The sequence below is a fragment of the Carex rostrata genome, chromosome 2 (assembly GCF_964058835.1).
Source record: "Carex rostrata chromosome 2, lpCarRost1.2, whole genome shotgun sequence".
NCBI classification, from domain to species: domain Eukaryota; kingdom Viridiplantae; phylum Streptophyta; class Magnoliopsida; order Poales; family Cyperaceae; genus Carex; species Carex rostrata.
The window spans coordinates 13564762-13581198 of record NC_135919.1 but is presented as its reverse complement, the minus strand read 5'-3'; the positions used below and the strand labels follow the sequence as shown (position 1 = coordinate 13581198).

Genomic DNA, 16437 nt, shown 5'->3' with positions numbered 1-16437 from the left:
TAGAATACACACGAAATTAAATTGACCAAGTTTTAAAATAAAGACTGGTACCAATCGCATATAGCATTTATAATCATCAAAGCATAATCTGATTTTAAGTGGATAGAAACTGAAAATATAAGAGTAAAATAGTCATATGATTGAAAATATATAAATTACTCTATACTTTTCTCCCTCCTCATAGAATTGTGGAGAAAGGAACTCCATTTAAATTGTTTCCTTCCTCTCCTCCCCCTCTCCTTCCTCCCCTCCCCCTCCCCTCTTAATAAATTTGTGGAGCACAGCCTTATCCTCCCAACTCTTTCGTGTTTCTGAATAGTATGGCCCCGTTTTCGAGGGCCCGGGCGGGGCCCAATAATTAAAGAGCCACAATTAACACTGAATTAACTGAGCCATCAAGGTGATGCTAAAGTGCGACCAACTCCAATTTGGCAATTAGGGGTGTCAAAAAATTCTTTTGCTTTAGCAATCCGTATGCACCGTCAGATTATCATCTAACGGTATTCTTGAAGATTGGATGGTCCGATGTACATCTAAATCATTCGGGCCCCACGCCACGTGTAGCTAATAGAATAGCTTTTCTGGAATGCTCCACCATTATTCCATTCATTCTCGCAGTAATTGTCCTTTTCTAGTTCTTTCAAACTAATGTATTCTACGGAGGCACGGAGTCTCGGATGGATTACGTGGAGAGTTGCAAATGGAAACTGGTGGCATTTTGTAAACATTTGTAGTATTTTTGCGTGCATTAAAGATTATTCTATTCTTTTCTCGCTTCACATCCCCTTCTTATCTGCTTTTAGCTCACACTTCGAACTGAGGCCTTCTTCTCTTCTCCAGATTCTGCTTAAAAGGTTAATAAGTAATAACTCTCATAGCCCTAATTTTTTATTCTACAATTTCGAGTTGCATGTGTTTGCATGGTTCTTCTGTAGGCAGTAATTAAGGTCACTGCATATTTTTGTTTGTAAATCTGACTTAATTATTGTTTTTATTCCTGGATTTTTTGAATCTGCATTTTATGATGTCATGAACCAACAATTCAACCTTTTTATATGAAATTGTGGGATCTATAGAGTCTTATAACAGGGACAACATGTATGTTAGTTTGTAGGGTTTGAACGCTGGAAATTTGGAAAGGTGCTATTTTATAAGTGATCTCTGGATCTTTTTTAATAATAATTAAAGAGGTTTTTGACCTTCAAAAAAAAATAATTAAAGAGGTTTTTTCTTGCAAGGATAGATATTTTGTTATCTGGATATATCTGTAATTTTCTCTGTTTACGTGTAATTTCCAACCAAGTCAATCAGCTTGACTTCTTAAATTATACCCAAATTCTGAACTTCACAACTTATAGAATTTTGCACTTCACTAATTCTTTCCCCTTAGGATCATATTTTTTTAATAAGAAAAAAAAAATCTTTCCCCTTAGGAAGTATTTTTCAAACCTCAAGTGTTCAAGCTGAAGTTTTCGACGGTGAAGTCGATAAAACAGAAAAACTTAGTTTCAGGATGCCCTTTAAATTGTGTTATGGATAAAATCCATCCGAAAATTACATGTTTGATCGCAATTATTCTCTGAAGTCCTTATTACATTTATTTATGGTCTATTTGTTTTTTTGTGAAGGGAGCTGGAGATAAGGAGACTTGTTGTAGGATTCTTTAGGGCTAAAAATATTAATTAGCATCTTTGGAAAATGTCGACTAGAAATACGCATTGGTGTTATGTGTGCCGTGAGGCAATCCGGTCTGATTATGGACAGGGTCCCACCTGCCCTACTTGCAACCAAGGGTTTGTCCAGGAGCTAAATGAAATTGGGTCAAACAATGACCCATTCGACCTGATCCAACCTGGATCAGCTCAATACACCAACACCAACTCTCCATTCGGTTTCATGGAGGTGTTTTCGGCCTTGATGAGACAACGTGTGGCCGGGATGCACAGTGACTTTGATATCCGTTCAAGATCGGGTGTTGATGGCCCATATGTTGTCTATGGACTAGGTCCACGGCGCACCAGTATAGGTGACAGCTTCCTTGGACCCAGTCTGGAACAGTTGTTTGAGCAGCTGTTATTAAACGATGATAGACATGGTCCCCCGCCAGCTTCACGCTCTGCAATCGATGCGGTGCCTTTGATCAGAATAAATAATAGGCATCTGCGCAGTGAGTCACATTGTGCAGTTTGTATGGAGAAATTTGAATTGGGGATTGAGGCACGGGAAATGCCATGCAAGCATTTGTATCATTCTGACTGTATTGTACCTTGGTTGGTTCGGCATAACTCATGCCCAATCTGTCGCAAGGAGCTGCCTGCGCAGGGCCCGACTGGAAGTAGCAGCAGCAGGAGCAATTACCGTAGTTATAGTACTAATACTGGTAATGGTGGAAACAGTGGGGAGAATCAAGGGAGGCGTAGCACATGGTCATTTCTCTGGCCTTTCAGGGCTTCCAATTCAGATTCAGGTTCTGAGCAAAGCAGGTTTGCACGAAGTGGATCTTATTCAGTTTATGAAGACCCAAACAGTACTGGTAATTCACAATGGTCGTACAATTGGTGATATGTTTTTTGGGGGCATTCTCCCGGCATGAGACATTGCTTGATGAGTTTTATGTTGAATATGTGTTACCTTATGGTTTATGTGGTGAAAGTATTACCTTTTGATGAATACTTCTAAATCACTGTTTGAGATATTGTATGAATGCAGGGGCTTAAATTGGTACCTTATTTTGTGTTATGCTTCAGTTTTGTGATCCCTGCCTATTTGCAGTTTTTGTTACAGATGATTTTACTTTATAGTAGCAATTGATCTTTGCTCTTTATGAGAGAAGTAAACATTGAAAATAATTGCTAGTGGTTAATAAGCAGTGTAGGTGCAATATTTTTGTAAATTCCAATTTTATAATAGTTAGTTTGAATAGCTGCCATCGGTAGTTAATAACAAAGTATTTAAATTGAACACTTAATTTAATTGCATTAGTAAAAGCTTCTATATTTTTTTATTTTCAGTAATATAAAAAGTAAATACATTTTAAGTAAATTATAGTTTTAGAAATATATATATATATATATATAGAGTGTGGCTAATTTGCTACCGGAAGCACTTCGACCGAGGTGCTTCCGGGGCTATATTAGCATATGTGATGTTCAAACAACAAATCCAAACCGTTAGATGTTTAATCTATATTAAAATCTACTTGGAGACCAAATTTTATATTTTTTGGAATTTTTTTACTATTTATTAAGATGGTTTGAAAATCGCTGTTTTTTATGGTGCAGAATTTTAATAAAAACAGCGGTTTTCAAACCAGCTTAATAAATAATAAAAAAATTCCAAAAAATGTAAAATTTGGTCTCCAAGTAGATTTTATAATAGATTGGACATCTAACGGTTTAGATTTGTTGTTTGATCATCACACACTAAAATATAACCCCGGAAGCACCTCGGCCGAAGTGCTTCCGGTAGCAAATTAGCCACACTCTATATATATATATATATATATATAGAGGAGGGATCAAGTTACAACACTTGAAAGTTACAACAAAGTTACAACATCTATTTTTTTCATTTTCAAAGTCCAAATCGTCGATCCAAACCGTTAGATATTCAATCTATATTAAAATGTGCTTGGAGACCAAATTTTACATTTTTTGAAATTTTTTTGCTATTTATTAAGATGGGTACAAAATCGCTGTTTTTTAATGGTGCAGAATTTTAATAAAAACAGCGATTTTGTACCCATCTTAATAAATAGCAAAAAAATTTCAAAAAATGTAAAATTTGGTCTCCAAGCACATTTTAATATAGATTGAATATCTAACGGTTTGGATCGACGATTTGGACTTTGAAAATGAAAAAAATAGATGTTGTAACTTTGTTGTAACTTTCAAGTGTTGTAACTTGATCCCTCCTCATATATATATATATATATATATATATATATATATATAAACACGTTAAAATAAAAAAGTGTAGATAAATGTGCAATCATCACTTTAATTCTTAAAATCTTCCGTGTTATTGTTTTAAAAATCTATTAAAAATCTATTGTATAAATTTCAACTCAGTAAATTATTTATATAATGAACTTGTAAAATGTTAATTTTTACTATTTTTAAAATTTATTTACTGTTTTATATAATTTATGAGAGATGGTAAAAAATAGTCTAAACTATTAGTAATTTTTAAATTATTTTTTATCATCTTTCATGATAAAGATAGTAAAAATTAAATAAAAATTAATATTCTACAAATTTATTAAATTATTTAAATTAAAATTTAAAATTTATATAATAAATTTTTAAAACAATAACACAAAAAAACCTTAAGCTATTCATAACATCTGAATAAAATGATCTGCATTCAGGCGACGAATAAAATATGTTTGTTTCCAAGAAAGAGAAACAAATAAACGAACATTCGGGCTCTCAGTCAAAAGTCAAAACCCGCGGATAGCAAAATATATTTTTCGAGAGAGCGATCGCAAAATTAAAAACTCGAGCCTCCCACCAACCTAAATCTCTGAAGTATCTCAAATTTTGATTTTAGATGAAGACCGTCCGATCAGAACCCGCAGTGGAATACACGAGAGAGTAAGAGACGAGACCCTTTATTATCATTCCAAAATGTATCTGACGGTCCGAATCTATGCTCAAAGTTTGAGTTACTTTAGGTGATATGAATTCAACCCAACCCAAGTACCCAACTCAACTCAAACGCTTACTAAAGATTTTCAATTGTCAAAAATGGGAAAACCAGACCAGTACAGTGTTTTGAAAAATGGCTTCTTCTCATCTCCTCTCACACCATCTCTTCCCCTCTTCGCTCCATTTCTCCACTAAAAGCTCAAATTCGCCTGACAGGTGTCTGTTCCTGCGCCCGCATACCCGTTTTAGAAGTAGGCCGTTTCTCAAAATTGCTGCCTCTGGGTCGGAAAGAAGGCAACTCGAGGTACCCAGTCAAGTTTTAGGGGAAAAAATGGTTGGTTATTGTTTTTTTTTCCTTTCCGCCCTTTTCTTGTGTGTTTTATTGTTTTCTTTTTGTTCAGTTTGTATATGATATAGAAGATAAGATAAATAAATTAGCTGATGAGGTGGATAAAACTGCTGGGCTCTCAAGGCTTACACTTTTCTCACCTTGCAAGGTAAAAGGATATATATATATTTTTTATAAGAGATGTAAGTAATTTTAACATAATTTGGTAATTGATCTAGATGATTAGACCCATAGGTTTGACTTCTGAGAGTAGTAGGGAATGTTTTTATGTTAGAATGACGATACCACTTGTGGTACTTGTACCAGTGATGGTATAAGGGGTATGAAGGTGCTAAAGTTTAGCTTTTCAGTCACTAATTACAATAGTTTGTTGGTACCATTGCTTGATACCTATATAGTTTGTCAGAACTTTATTCTTAGTTTCTTATGAAACTATGAAACAGGTGGATTTCTCAACTTTTTTCAAAAAATTAGGGGAAACTAGAAACCATATAGACTTGTGTTCCATATCAGGTCCCATTTCCACAATTCTGTGCTAAACTGAGTATAATGTATGTAAAGGAGATAAAAAATTATTATGTGAATTGAAGTTTGTCTTTTCTTGTTTAGATCAATGTGTTTTTGCGGATAACAGGCAAGAGAGTAGATGGTTATCATGATTTGGCTTCCCTTTTTCATGTAAGCAGTTGCTTTACCCTTTCTTTAATAACATTACAAATCAAATGTTTGGAAGAAATGAATGCAATATTATTCTTTGAAGATGGAGTCTGTTCAGCAATTTCGCTGCAACTTGTCATTAATTACAGATGTTCATTTTCTGTTACTGTTATATTCTCTGAAATGTTTGGTTGCAAATATCGATTAATCCATGGTTTAGCCCAAAGTTCCACTAATTAACTAGTTCTTCACTAAATCTTGAATTGGGGTTAGGATAGGACAGAGTGCTGTTATAGTTTGCCAGGTTTCCTTTTTTAACCATGTAATTGAATTCTCGTTTTGATAAAAGTTGTTGGTTGGCTATGTGCCAATTAATTTAAAAAAGAAAAAAGAACGTTAAAATGGGGTCAATTTTGTCTCAATTTATCTTCAACATGCAATGGTATCTGAATATAATTAATTATAAAAAAAGAACGAAAAATGGCAAACTGAACTATTAGTGCAATAAAGAAGTACCAAAAGCGGATTTTCAATGAATTATTACTGTTCATAAGGTCTTGATCACTTACATCTACCCGCTACTTATTTGCTCAATGAACAAAAGCCAGATGATAATCATGAAATCATGACTTTACAAGTTGTTTTAGCTTTGTCTTTTTAGTTGTGCGCTTAAATTCTTCCTTTTAGGTAGTAAGTTTAGGAGATACTGTCAAGTTCTCTTTATCTCCAACTAAGACGAAGGATCGTTTATCAACAAATGTGCCAGGTGTTCCACTAGATGAGAGAAATTTGGTAAACTGTTTTTTCTCACATTTTTACATGTTGTTTTTCTTCCTCAATATAAGTCATATGTATATTCGTCTCATTTTTAACCTCTTGGATATGCAGATAATCAAGGCACTTAATCTCTATCGCAAGAAAACTGGGACAGATAACTTTTTCTGGGTAACAATTACTTTATCGTTGAGTTGTTTGTATCAAGGGATAATATTGGTTCATATTGATAATAGATCTCTTCACATAATCAAAACCCTATTTCTTTCAGTTTTTTGTTATGCTGTTGGAGGAAATAGATTTTTAGGTCCCAATAATCCTTCATTATACAGCTAATGACTTCAAGGTCAAAATGGAGAAAACATGACATGAAACCACTTGGATTTCATTCATTTAAACTATTTTATGCACTCGTTTACATTGAACGTTTGTATATAGATCCATCTCGATAAAAAGGTACCAACTGGTGCGGGTCTTGGAGGTGGAAGTAGCAATGCCGCAACTGCACTTTGGGCAGCAAATCAGTTCAGTGGCTGCATTGCCTCAGAAGGTGACTTACAGGAATGGTCTGCTGAAATTGGGTCTGATATTCCCTTTTTCTTTTCCCATGGGGCAGCCTACTGCACTGGACGAGGAGAGGTATGTTACTACATCTCATCTTGTAAATATGAAAATGCACCCCTATTGATTAAGTAGGATATTTTGGGTATTTCACTTTGGGATGGATGAATATTAGACAATGATTCACTTAAATTGGAAAGTTATTGCCAGCTCGGTATTGCATAAAATAAGCTGAGGTCATATATATAAATCCTATTGGAGACAAAGGACTGAATTTGTTTAAATTTGGCAGCAAACAAGCAAAAAAATTAAGAAGTATTGTAATTTTTTGGGTGTTTATTATACATTTTATACAGTAACTTTGGTACTGCATAATGTGACCAAGGGAGGTTATTTTTGGTATTTCTTGTGGTAGGTTGTTGAAGACATTCCATGTCCCTTGCCCACTGACCTCCCAATGGTTCTCATAAAGCCAAAAGAGGAATGCTCGACTGCCGAAGTCTACAAGGTAATGAAATAATTTAGTGTTGTACATTTGCTAACGTGCCCTCACAAATATTTTAATCTGAGGAAGGCCTAATATATGTTAATCTGAGGAAACGCTAATATGTTGTGCAGTGCCTTCGGCTAGAGCAGACAAGTTCGACTGACCCATCAATATTACTTAAACAAATTACCCAAAATGGTATTTCTCAAGATGTATGCATCAACGACTTAGGTAAAAAACTATTAAGGCATGCATTTCTCTTCACCTCCTCTCCTATCATATCAAATTGTGTATTTAGTAATGATTTATATTCCATCTGTCAGAGCCGCCGGCTTTTGAAGTATTGCCATCTCTGAAGAAGTTGAAAAAGCGCATTATTGCAGCTAGCCGGGGTGACTATCAAGCTGTTTTCATGTCAGGAAGGTACTAGTAATTACAAGCTGGGACTCAATTTGCCATTTTTTTAGCTAAAACTTGCCTCTGATTTGGTTATATATAAAATTGCAGTGGAAGCACAATTGTAGGAGTCGGTTCTCCTGATCCTCCCGCATTTATCTATGATGAAGATGATTACAAGGATGTCTTTGTATCAGGTAACAAATATAACATTTTTTTTTTCAAATGGGTTCTTATTTTATGCATTTATGATTTATTTATCTATAGGTGCTTGCTTCCTCACACGCCAAGAGAATGAATGGTACAAAGAGCCTCTTTCTCCAGCTGGAACCTCTTTCAGCCAAGACACCACAGATGAAGCTCAATCATCCCGATTTTGATATTTTCAAGATATTTTTTGAAGAAATATACTTATAAGTTGAGTTCCTGAAAACTATGTTCGTGTAGAATACATTTTCTTGTTGAGCGTGCTTTAAACAAGGTTCCATTACTTATTGTTTATTTCAATTTTATATGCCATTTCCGTTATTGAACTTAAGCTATCATGAAACAATATATATATAAGAGAATGTCTTGTAGATTGTTATACTCAAACATTATCTACATAAGGTGTTGCTATTTGATTTTTAAATAAATGAGTCGGGCTATTGTGTTTTATGAAATAAAAAGTTATGTTTGATTATATTTTTGTTTTCAAAGTTCAAACCGTAGATTCAAGCTTCTCAATATGAATTTTTTTTACTACTACTACAAAATTCATTAACTGTGGTTTTTTTTATCTATTTTAAATTTCTAAAAAATATTAATTTTTGTTTTCAAGCACATTTAGCCCTGTTCGGGCAGGAACGGGAACGGAAACGGGTCCAATTTTCTCACGAAACAATGTTGTGCCGAATAGAGCCTTGAATTGGAGATCACTTTGAATGACTCGGATCAACTATTTGAATTTTGGAAATGAATATACAACCATAAAGTAAAACATAGTCCTTTACAAAGTAAAATAACCCAACTCTAAATATGTTCAACACTACAACTGATATAACATCAGTTTGCGCATAATTCACAATTTTTTAACAAGTCAATCACAAGGTGACAAAATTGGACATTTTCTTTTTAATAGAGAAAAAAGGAAAATTTACAATATTTTTATTAAATTCACCTTCTAATTAATCATACATCCAAAAAAAAAAAAAAAACCGCAAGAGAGAGTAACCGGAAATAAAAAACAGAGAGAAAAAACAATGTATGCTAACTTCGAATTAGTCCTCTCTATAGTAAAATTTCGTCATTGGTCATCCAAGCTACCCCTGAATAGGAAAACATATTCGATTACTCTGTCTCGCTACAATCTGAATTTCCATTTTTACCCTGAGAAGCGCCTCCTTCCTCCTCTCCCTCCGCCTCTCCCTCAGCCCCAGAGCCCGCTTTCGCGGGAGACGCATCCGACACGTCGGGGGGTGGCACCTCCGCTGATTCGACGATCGTCGTCTCCATCAAGAGTACGGGATTGAACGAACCGAATTTGGGGGTAGTCTCGATCGGAGCAACACTTCTCGCCTCAAAAGAAAAGGAATCCGAGCTATCCTCTTTCTCTGTTTCTAGGTTCTCCAGTGCTGCCACGCACGTGCGCCGGCGCTTGGTGTCACGTGACTGCTTATCTTCCTCCCTGTCATCTGGGGATGCTCTTCGTAGTCGCGTCCCGGTCGACGGAGACGGATCAGCGGCGGTGGCGAGAGGTTCCTCCGCCTTAGCCGCCATGGAAATATGAAAACCCGATTGGTGCCCTGAACTTCCCTTTTCTTTTTATTTTTCTTTATATAATCGGAATTCGATCTTACGGTGGTGTCTGGTTTTGGACAGTGCAGAGGAGGAATTAAAATGGGAAAGGAAGTGGAGATAGGATCTGCGGATCCGTTCTTTGGGACATATTAGTCTCTGACTTGGTGGTCCCACTGTGATAGCTGTAGATCAAGGATCCATGTTCTACTGAGTCACGTACCCGAATTCATGTAGGATGTAGGTGACGGTGGATTCAAATCTGCTGTTATTCGAATAGAAATAGTAGGGTGGTGCTCTCCATTTTTCTCAATATCTCTTTCTTGAAAAAAAAAGGATGAGAGATAAATAGAAGAGAGAGATAAAAAGGAGAGCACGGATAACAAAGATTTTAGATAGCAGCGGATCTCATTCCAGGTATCTGGTGTGCTGGTGTGCTCGGTAAATTAGGAGTTGAGATTTGAGAAGAGCTCTAAATTTTCTGTGTTCCAGGTACACAGAAGACTATACTCGCAGAATCACTGTGCGCTGGGACCAAGGAAGCGGGGACCACATGTCAGTTTCTGTTCTGTATCCGCGGTGCCCACTGCCCAGGTTCCTCTTTGGACCCCACGGATTGGGGACAACAACCAAGTAAAGAAAACATTATTTTATGTTTCAGTTTGTATTATAATTACTTACGGCAAGCGTCCTTTCTTAACAGTTAGCATAATAAACAGCGAGTTACCTATCGACTTACACATCTGCAGAAATAGCATTCAATTACCAGTATTTTTAGATTTGACAAATCAAGTATTAACTTCCTGCAGTTACCGATTGGTGTGCGTATTAGCCGGGAGGAAGAAGAAAATTTAATTTGGGATGAAAGATAACACACGAGTAGGTTAAAATGCTTCTTGGTTTTCATGTCTCAATTATATCTTACATTTTTATTTTTATTTTAAAAATCTGAATAATCAATTCAAACGGATCAGATACAGATTGAATAGTGGCAAAAATATATCAGTATCCATAATTTTTTTGAATACAGATCAGATATTAAATGAATACGAATACATATCAGATATTAAACAAATATGAATACGGATCAGACATAAACGGATACGAATACAAATATGTTAATTTTGTTACAATGTATGAATACAAAATTAACATATTTTCAACCATTATTATTTTTTCATTCGAAACAAGTGCATAAAAAACAGATATAATCTGGAGTCTGGACAACAAAATAATTTTTCTAATGATAAATTTGTTTTGTCATTACAAAGTATATTTTACATACGAAATAAAAACAGACGTAAATTCAAAATTAAACAAGTAATTTTTTTTTTTTGAGATGTAGAATATGAATACAAGAATAATATCTCATTTATTTATTCATGATATAATAAATGGTTTACCTAAAGATTCAGCAATCGAAAATTGTAGCATGTTATAGATATTTGTTTGGAACTGCAAGACGCCAAACATTGTACATATCAGCAGATCAGCGTAGGTTCTGAAAATGAAATTATTTTTCCTCTTTCTTTCTTGTAAAAAAAAGTTTAATTGAAACCAAAGCATTCATGTTCTTGAAGTTTCAGAAAAAAAAAAAAAAAAACTTTCTACGTTTGAAATTATCAATAGGTTATTTCAAAAAAAGAAAAGAAATTATCAATAGGCGCTTTCCATTTTTTTAATACACTTGACTGGGAAAAGAGGGGTGGATTTTTGCTGAAAATTTTACTAGGTTAACGGATATCCGCTCAATTAAAGTTTACGGATACAGATAATTAATATATATGTATTCGCTTCTGAAATTAAAACTGTATTTGCATCCGCATCCGTATTTGCAAATTATTATCCAAATTCGCAAAAAATTGCAAACTTTATATTTGAATATCCGAATTCGCAAAAATTCAGATACGGATGATATCCGATCCGTTGCACCTTTAGCTTGGATATGAAATTTATTTATTACTTCTAGATAAGTACAAAGTCACTGGATTTTGGACCATCCAAAAATCTTAATATTATACCTATATAAAATAATAGTAAAAATTTTGGTTTCAGGATACATTTCAATATAGAGATTATGTTGATCAATTTTATGGCATGTTTGAACTTTAAAAATAAAGATGTGGATGTGAAGTATGATTGGAGCACAGAAATCAATTTTGCAGTTGGTGTCATATGACACCGATGTACTGATGTCATATTAGCCGGACTCTAGTGTAATGAGTCTGGCTAGTATGACATCAGTGTCATTTCAGTCTATATAACACTAGCTCCAATACCTATCGAATTGACTACAAATGGTGAATCCAAACCGTTCAAACCCATCTATTTCATTAGTTGTGTGTTACATGCAAAATTTATAATTTTTCGAATTTATTTAGTATCAAGTCTAGCGGTCAAATGTGCGAGTTTTTAAGTTAATTTTAATACATTCATTTTTCAACATTTTTGACCCCTTGATTTGATGCTAAAATAACTAGAAAATATAAAAAAATTGCATGTAAATGCATCACTCAAAAAGTAAATCGATTTGAACGGTTTAGATTAGTCATTTGAAGTCTATCCAATCAATTTTGTAGTTGGCGTCATATGACACTGATGTCATATTAGCAGGACTAGTGTAATTTAATTTTACTCATAATATGCAAAATGTGTGTGGTAATTATTAGGGCACAAAAACAACGTGGCATTTTAACCTTATTTACAATATACATAATGAGTGTGGTACTTAGAGTTTAAATTTAAATTTTCATTATCACAAAATAAAATTCTAACCAATAAATTCTAAATCTGAAGAGGCTAAGTACCTTCTTGGCTTAACAATAAATCTGGTTATGTTAGAAATTCAATGATATTTTATTTTTTTGAAATCCTGACAGTGGTTATCAGATTTAGAAATTCAATGATATCAGTTGGTAGTGGATTTTATATCAGGTGGTACTGGTACCAATACTGGTACAGGCTCTTGCCCCTGTTAATTAGGAATCTAAAATGTTGTTTTCAGTTTGCCATTTCATTTTTTTTTTTTTTTTTTGACATTAATCCGTAGGCCACACATTCTCTAAATCCTGCTAGTCAAAATTGAACCTAAGAACCTCCACATGAGGACATATGCCTCGGTCACTGTGCTACTCTTTAAGAACAGTGGTGCTACTCTGTAGTGTGTAAAAACCGTATGGCCTTTTAAATATATTCCACCTGGCAGCCTCTGCCCGGCTTTACTCAAAAAAATGATTAGAACTCCACGACTAGCTATATCAGATTTCTCATGGCCTGTTAATTTGTTTTCAACCAAGACATGGAAAATTGTGGGACTTCGAATGCAATTACGCAAATGGGAATTTCTTTCCAAATCTGTTCGGCAGTTCGTAAACTATAAAAATGGAATTGGGTAAAGCATCTCATCTAGGGGTGTCAATGGTATCTTTTTAGCCGTTTACCCTGTTGGAATTTCGGGTAGGTTATAGTGCAACAATTCGAAACAGTTCAAGATTTGTTTGCTACCCGAAAACCAGAATCCAAGTATAAAACTAATCCTAGGATTAAAACAGAGTTTACCACTAGACGCGCAGCGGAAACTTCAAGTCTAGCAGTAGCCTTCTTTTCCTTTCGTTCGTGTTTCCTTTCGTTCGTGTTTCCTTTCCTTCGTGTCAGATCCACGCAACAGCCTAGCAGTCACGCCTCTATCAGTATCCACACGAACAAGTTGATAAACTTCTGTAATTCGATATGCTAGTACCGAATTAACAGCCCCTCTTTTATCTGTCTCTCTTTCTGTTTTTCTGAAAAACTGAATGATAATGGCCAACCGAATTCTGAACAGATCACAGCATATTTATAAATTATATGCACCAGTTCGTTTGAGCCTATTCATGGCATCAATTCGTTGAACCCTTTCAGAAGACTTATCCATTTCAGATCAGATCAGAATATCAGAAATTCGGGCCTAGCCCAATAAAGAGTTGATCCATATTAATTATTAATATGGCCCATAAATATTCTGACCTATAGTACATTTCTAACAGTCTCCCACTTGTACTAAAGTCAAATATTTTAAACTTGTTTTCAACCTTGTTCTTGTGTGTGACCCAATAGGTTCATATAATGTTGGCAGTGAGCTGAAAATCCTTTTCGGCACACAAATCATAAGCGGTCCCTAACAGGGCATTATGACTACCCAAATTATATGAATGTCAATATCCGACAATTACCTCACAATTATTTATGTTAATCCCTTTATCACTTGATATCTTGATTGTACTCAAAGCAGGATATGTGTCAACTTTGTACAGTACAATCTTTGATTTCTCATACCAAAGTTAGATTGACTTTCATATGATTGACTATCAACCATATAGCACGGCCATGCATTTTTCAATCTATCTTTCTAGAGGGGCCCAAAGATATCATACTCTCAATACATGAGAGGGATAAATTCCATCTTGATCACTCACATTTCTTCACATGATTCATAATACACCCAATTACTACCTTTATAGTTACCTGGTTAGGGCTAACGTTTGATAGCATTAAAGTATACAATCCTCATTGAAGAAATCAATGATGATCTCAAGTCAAAGGATTCAACAAAATATTGTATAAAATAAACTGATGACACATAATAATCCATACAGTATTTTATAGCGGGTCTGTCCAATATCATGTTTATCAAACATGTATCCATGTGATTGCATTGGATATCCCATATCAATGATCCGTAAAACCTGATCATCCACAATCAATCCACATACCAGTCCATAAATTATTAGTGTTCCAACTAACAATAAAGACTATGGACTATTTAGAATAATATTGCATTCCATTATAAAGTTTTACGATCCAATTCATCGAATTGATGATAAATAATAAGCAATAAATTATTCAAGGAACATTACATTGTTTTATTCATAAAACATAAACATACAAACAAACATCTAAATTATAAACCTCTGTAGCACAATAATAATCACTAGAGCCAATCACTCATGTATCTAATACCTATAGCTCTAGTATGCATATCATGCTTAACTTGCGAAAGAGGTTTAGTCAAAGGATCTGCCACATTTGCATCCGTTGCTATCTTGCATATTTTAACATCACCTCTATTCACAATCTCTCGAATAAGGTGAAAACGTCGAAGTATGTGTTTGGATTTTTGATGTGATCTTGGCTCTTTAGCCTGTGCGATTGCTCCATTATTATCACAATAGAGATCCACTGGATTTTCAATACTTTTAATCACACCAAGTTCAATAATGAACTTTCTTATCCAAACAGCCTCTTTTGCTGCTTCTGAAGCAGCAATATATTCAGCTTCTGTTGTAGAATCGGCTACTGTCTCCTGCTTGGAACTCTTCCAACTTACAGCTCCTCCATTGAGATAAAATACAAATCCAGATTACGATCTAAAATCATCTTTGTCGGTTTGGAAGCTTGCACCTGTATAACTAGATACAACAAGCTCTTCCTCACCTCCATAAACAAGAAATGCATCCTTAGTCTTTCTCAAGTACTTAAGGATATTCTTCACTGCTATTCAATGACCCTCACCTGGATCTGACTGGTATCTGCTTGTGACACTCAAAGCATATGAAACATCGGGACGTGTACAAAGCATAGCATACATGATAGATCCAATTGCGGAAGCATATGGAATCTTACTCATGCGGTCTCGCTCATCTTGTGTCGAAGGACACTGATTCTTGCAAAGACTTATGCCACTTGACATAGGTAAAGATCCTCTCTTTGAATCTTGCATGTTGAATCTTTTCAACACCTTGTCAATGTATGTACTTTGGCTCAATCCAATTAGTCTTTTTGATCTATTCCTATAGATCCTTATTCCCAATATGTAATTTGCTTCACCTAAATCTTTCATTGAAAAACTACTTTTCAACGAAGACTTTACTGATTGAAGCAATGGAATATTATTTCCAATCAACAGAATGTCATCCACATACAAGACAAGAAAAACAAGTGCGCTCCCACTAGTCTTTTTATAGACACAAGGTTCTTCTTCGTTCTTGATGAATCCAAATTCCTTGACCACTTCATCAAAACGAATATTCCAACTCCGAGATGCTTGTTTCAATCCATAAATAGATTTTCGAAGTTTGCATACTTTCCTAGCATTATTTGGATCAGCAAAACCTTCGGGTTGTGTCATGTACACATCCTCGTTCAAGTTTCCATTAAGGAAAGCAGTTTTGACATCCATTTGCCAAATCTCATAATCAAAATATGCGGCAATTGCTAGAAGTATCCTAATTGACTTGAGCATTGCAACTGGTGAAAAAGTTTCATCATAGTCTATCCCATGAATTTGCTTGAAACCTTTTGCCACCAAACGTGCTTTGTGAATGTGAACATTCTCATTCATGTCAATTTTCTTCTTAAAAATCCATTTACACTCAATGGTTCTTACACCATTAGGTAAATTAACCAAGCTCCAAACTTGATTATCTTCCATGGATTGCATTTCAGATTTCATAGCCTCAAGCCATTTATCAGAGTCCGGGCTTACCATTGCTTCACGAAACGTCGTAGGCTCATCGTTGTCCAACAACAATATGTCGCGTTGTTCTGATATGAGCAACAAATACCTCTGAGGTACGCGACGTTCCCTATCCGACCTTCGTAATGGTAATGTCTCTTGTATAGGTTCCACAATGTCTTGTGGTTCCTCATGAGTAGTAGGAGTATCTTCTTGAGTATCTCGAATTTCTTCGAGATGCACATTACTCCCACTAACTCCTTTGGAGAGAAATTCTTTCTCCAAGAAGACACCA

General features: G+C 35.0%; 3 protein-coding genes across 3 annotated transcripts; 2 read left to right on the top strand and 1 right to left on the bottom strand.

The window, feature by feature from the left end:
- The first annotated feature begins 681 nt into the window (after positions 1-681).
- LOC144576278 (putative E3 ubiquitin-protein ligase RHC1A) lies at positions 682-2727 on the top strand. The gene is made up of 2 exons (XM_078326600.1): positions 682-854; positions 1629-2727. Exon 2 carries the CDS (start codon positions 1699-1701, stop codon positions 2560-2562), a length of 864 nt encoding a protein of 287 aa, XP_078182726.1. The 5' UTR covers positions 682-854; positions 1629-1698; the 3' UTR covers positions 2563-2727.
- Positions 2728-4743: 2016 nt separating this feature from the next.
- CDPMEK (4-(cytidine 5'-phospho)-2-C-methyl-D-erithritol kinase) lies at positions 4744-8401 on the top strand. The gene is made up of 11 exons (XM_078326589.1): positions 4744-4953; positions 5051-5146; positions 5608-5676; positions 6343-6447; positions 6544-6600; positions 6868-7068; positions 7406-7498; positions 7609-7708; positions 7801-7900; positions 7985-8070; positions 8141-8401. The coding sequence occupies exons 1-11, from the start codon at positions 4783-4785 to the stop codon at positions 8251-8253; spliced, it is 1191 nt and encodes a 396-aa protein (XP_078182715.1). The 5' UTR covers positions 4744-4782; the 3' UTR covers positions 8254-8401.
- Positions 8402-9001: 600 nt separating this feature from the next.
- On the bottom strand, positions 9002-9896 carry LOC144550378 (uncharacterized). The gene has a single exon (XM_078298548.1). It carries the CDS (start codon positions 9629-9631, stop codon positions 9203-9205), a length of 429 nt encoding a protein of 142 aa, XP_078154674.1. The 5' UTR covers positions 9632-9896; the 3' UTR covers positions 9002-9202.
- Between the last annotated feature and the right edge of the window lie 6541 nt (positions 9897-16437).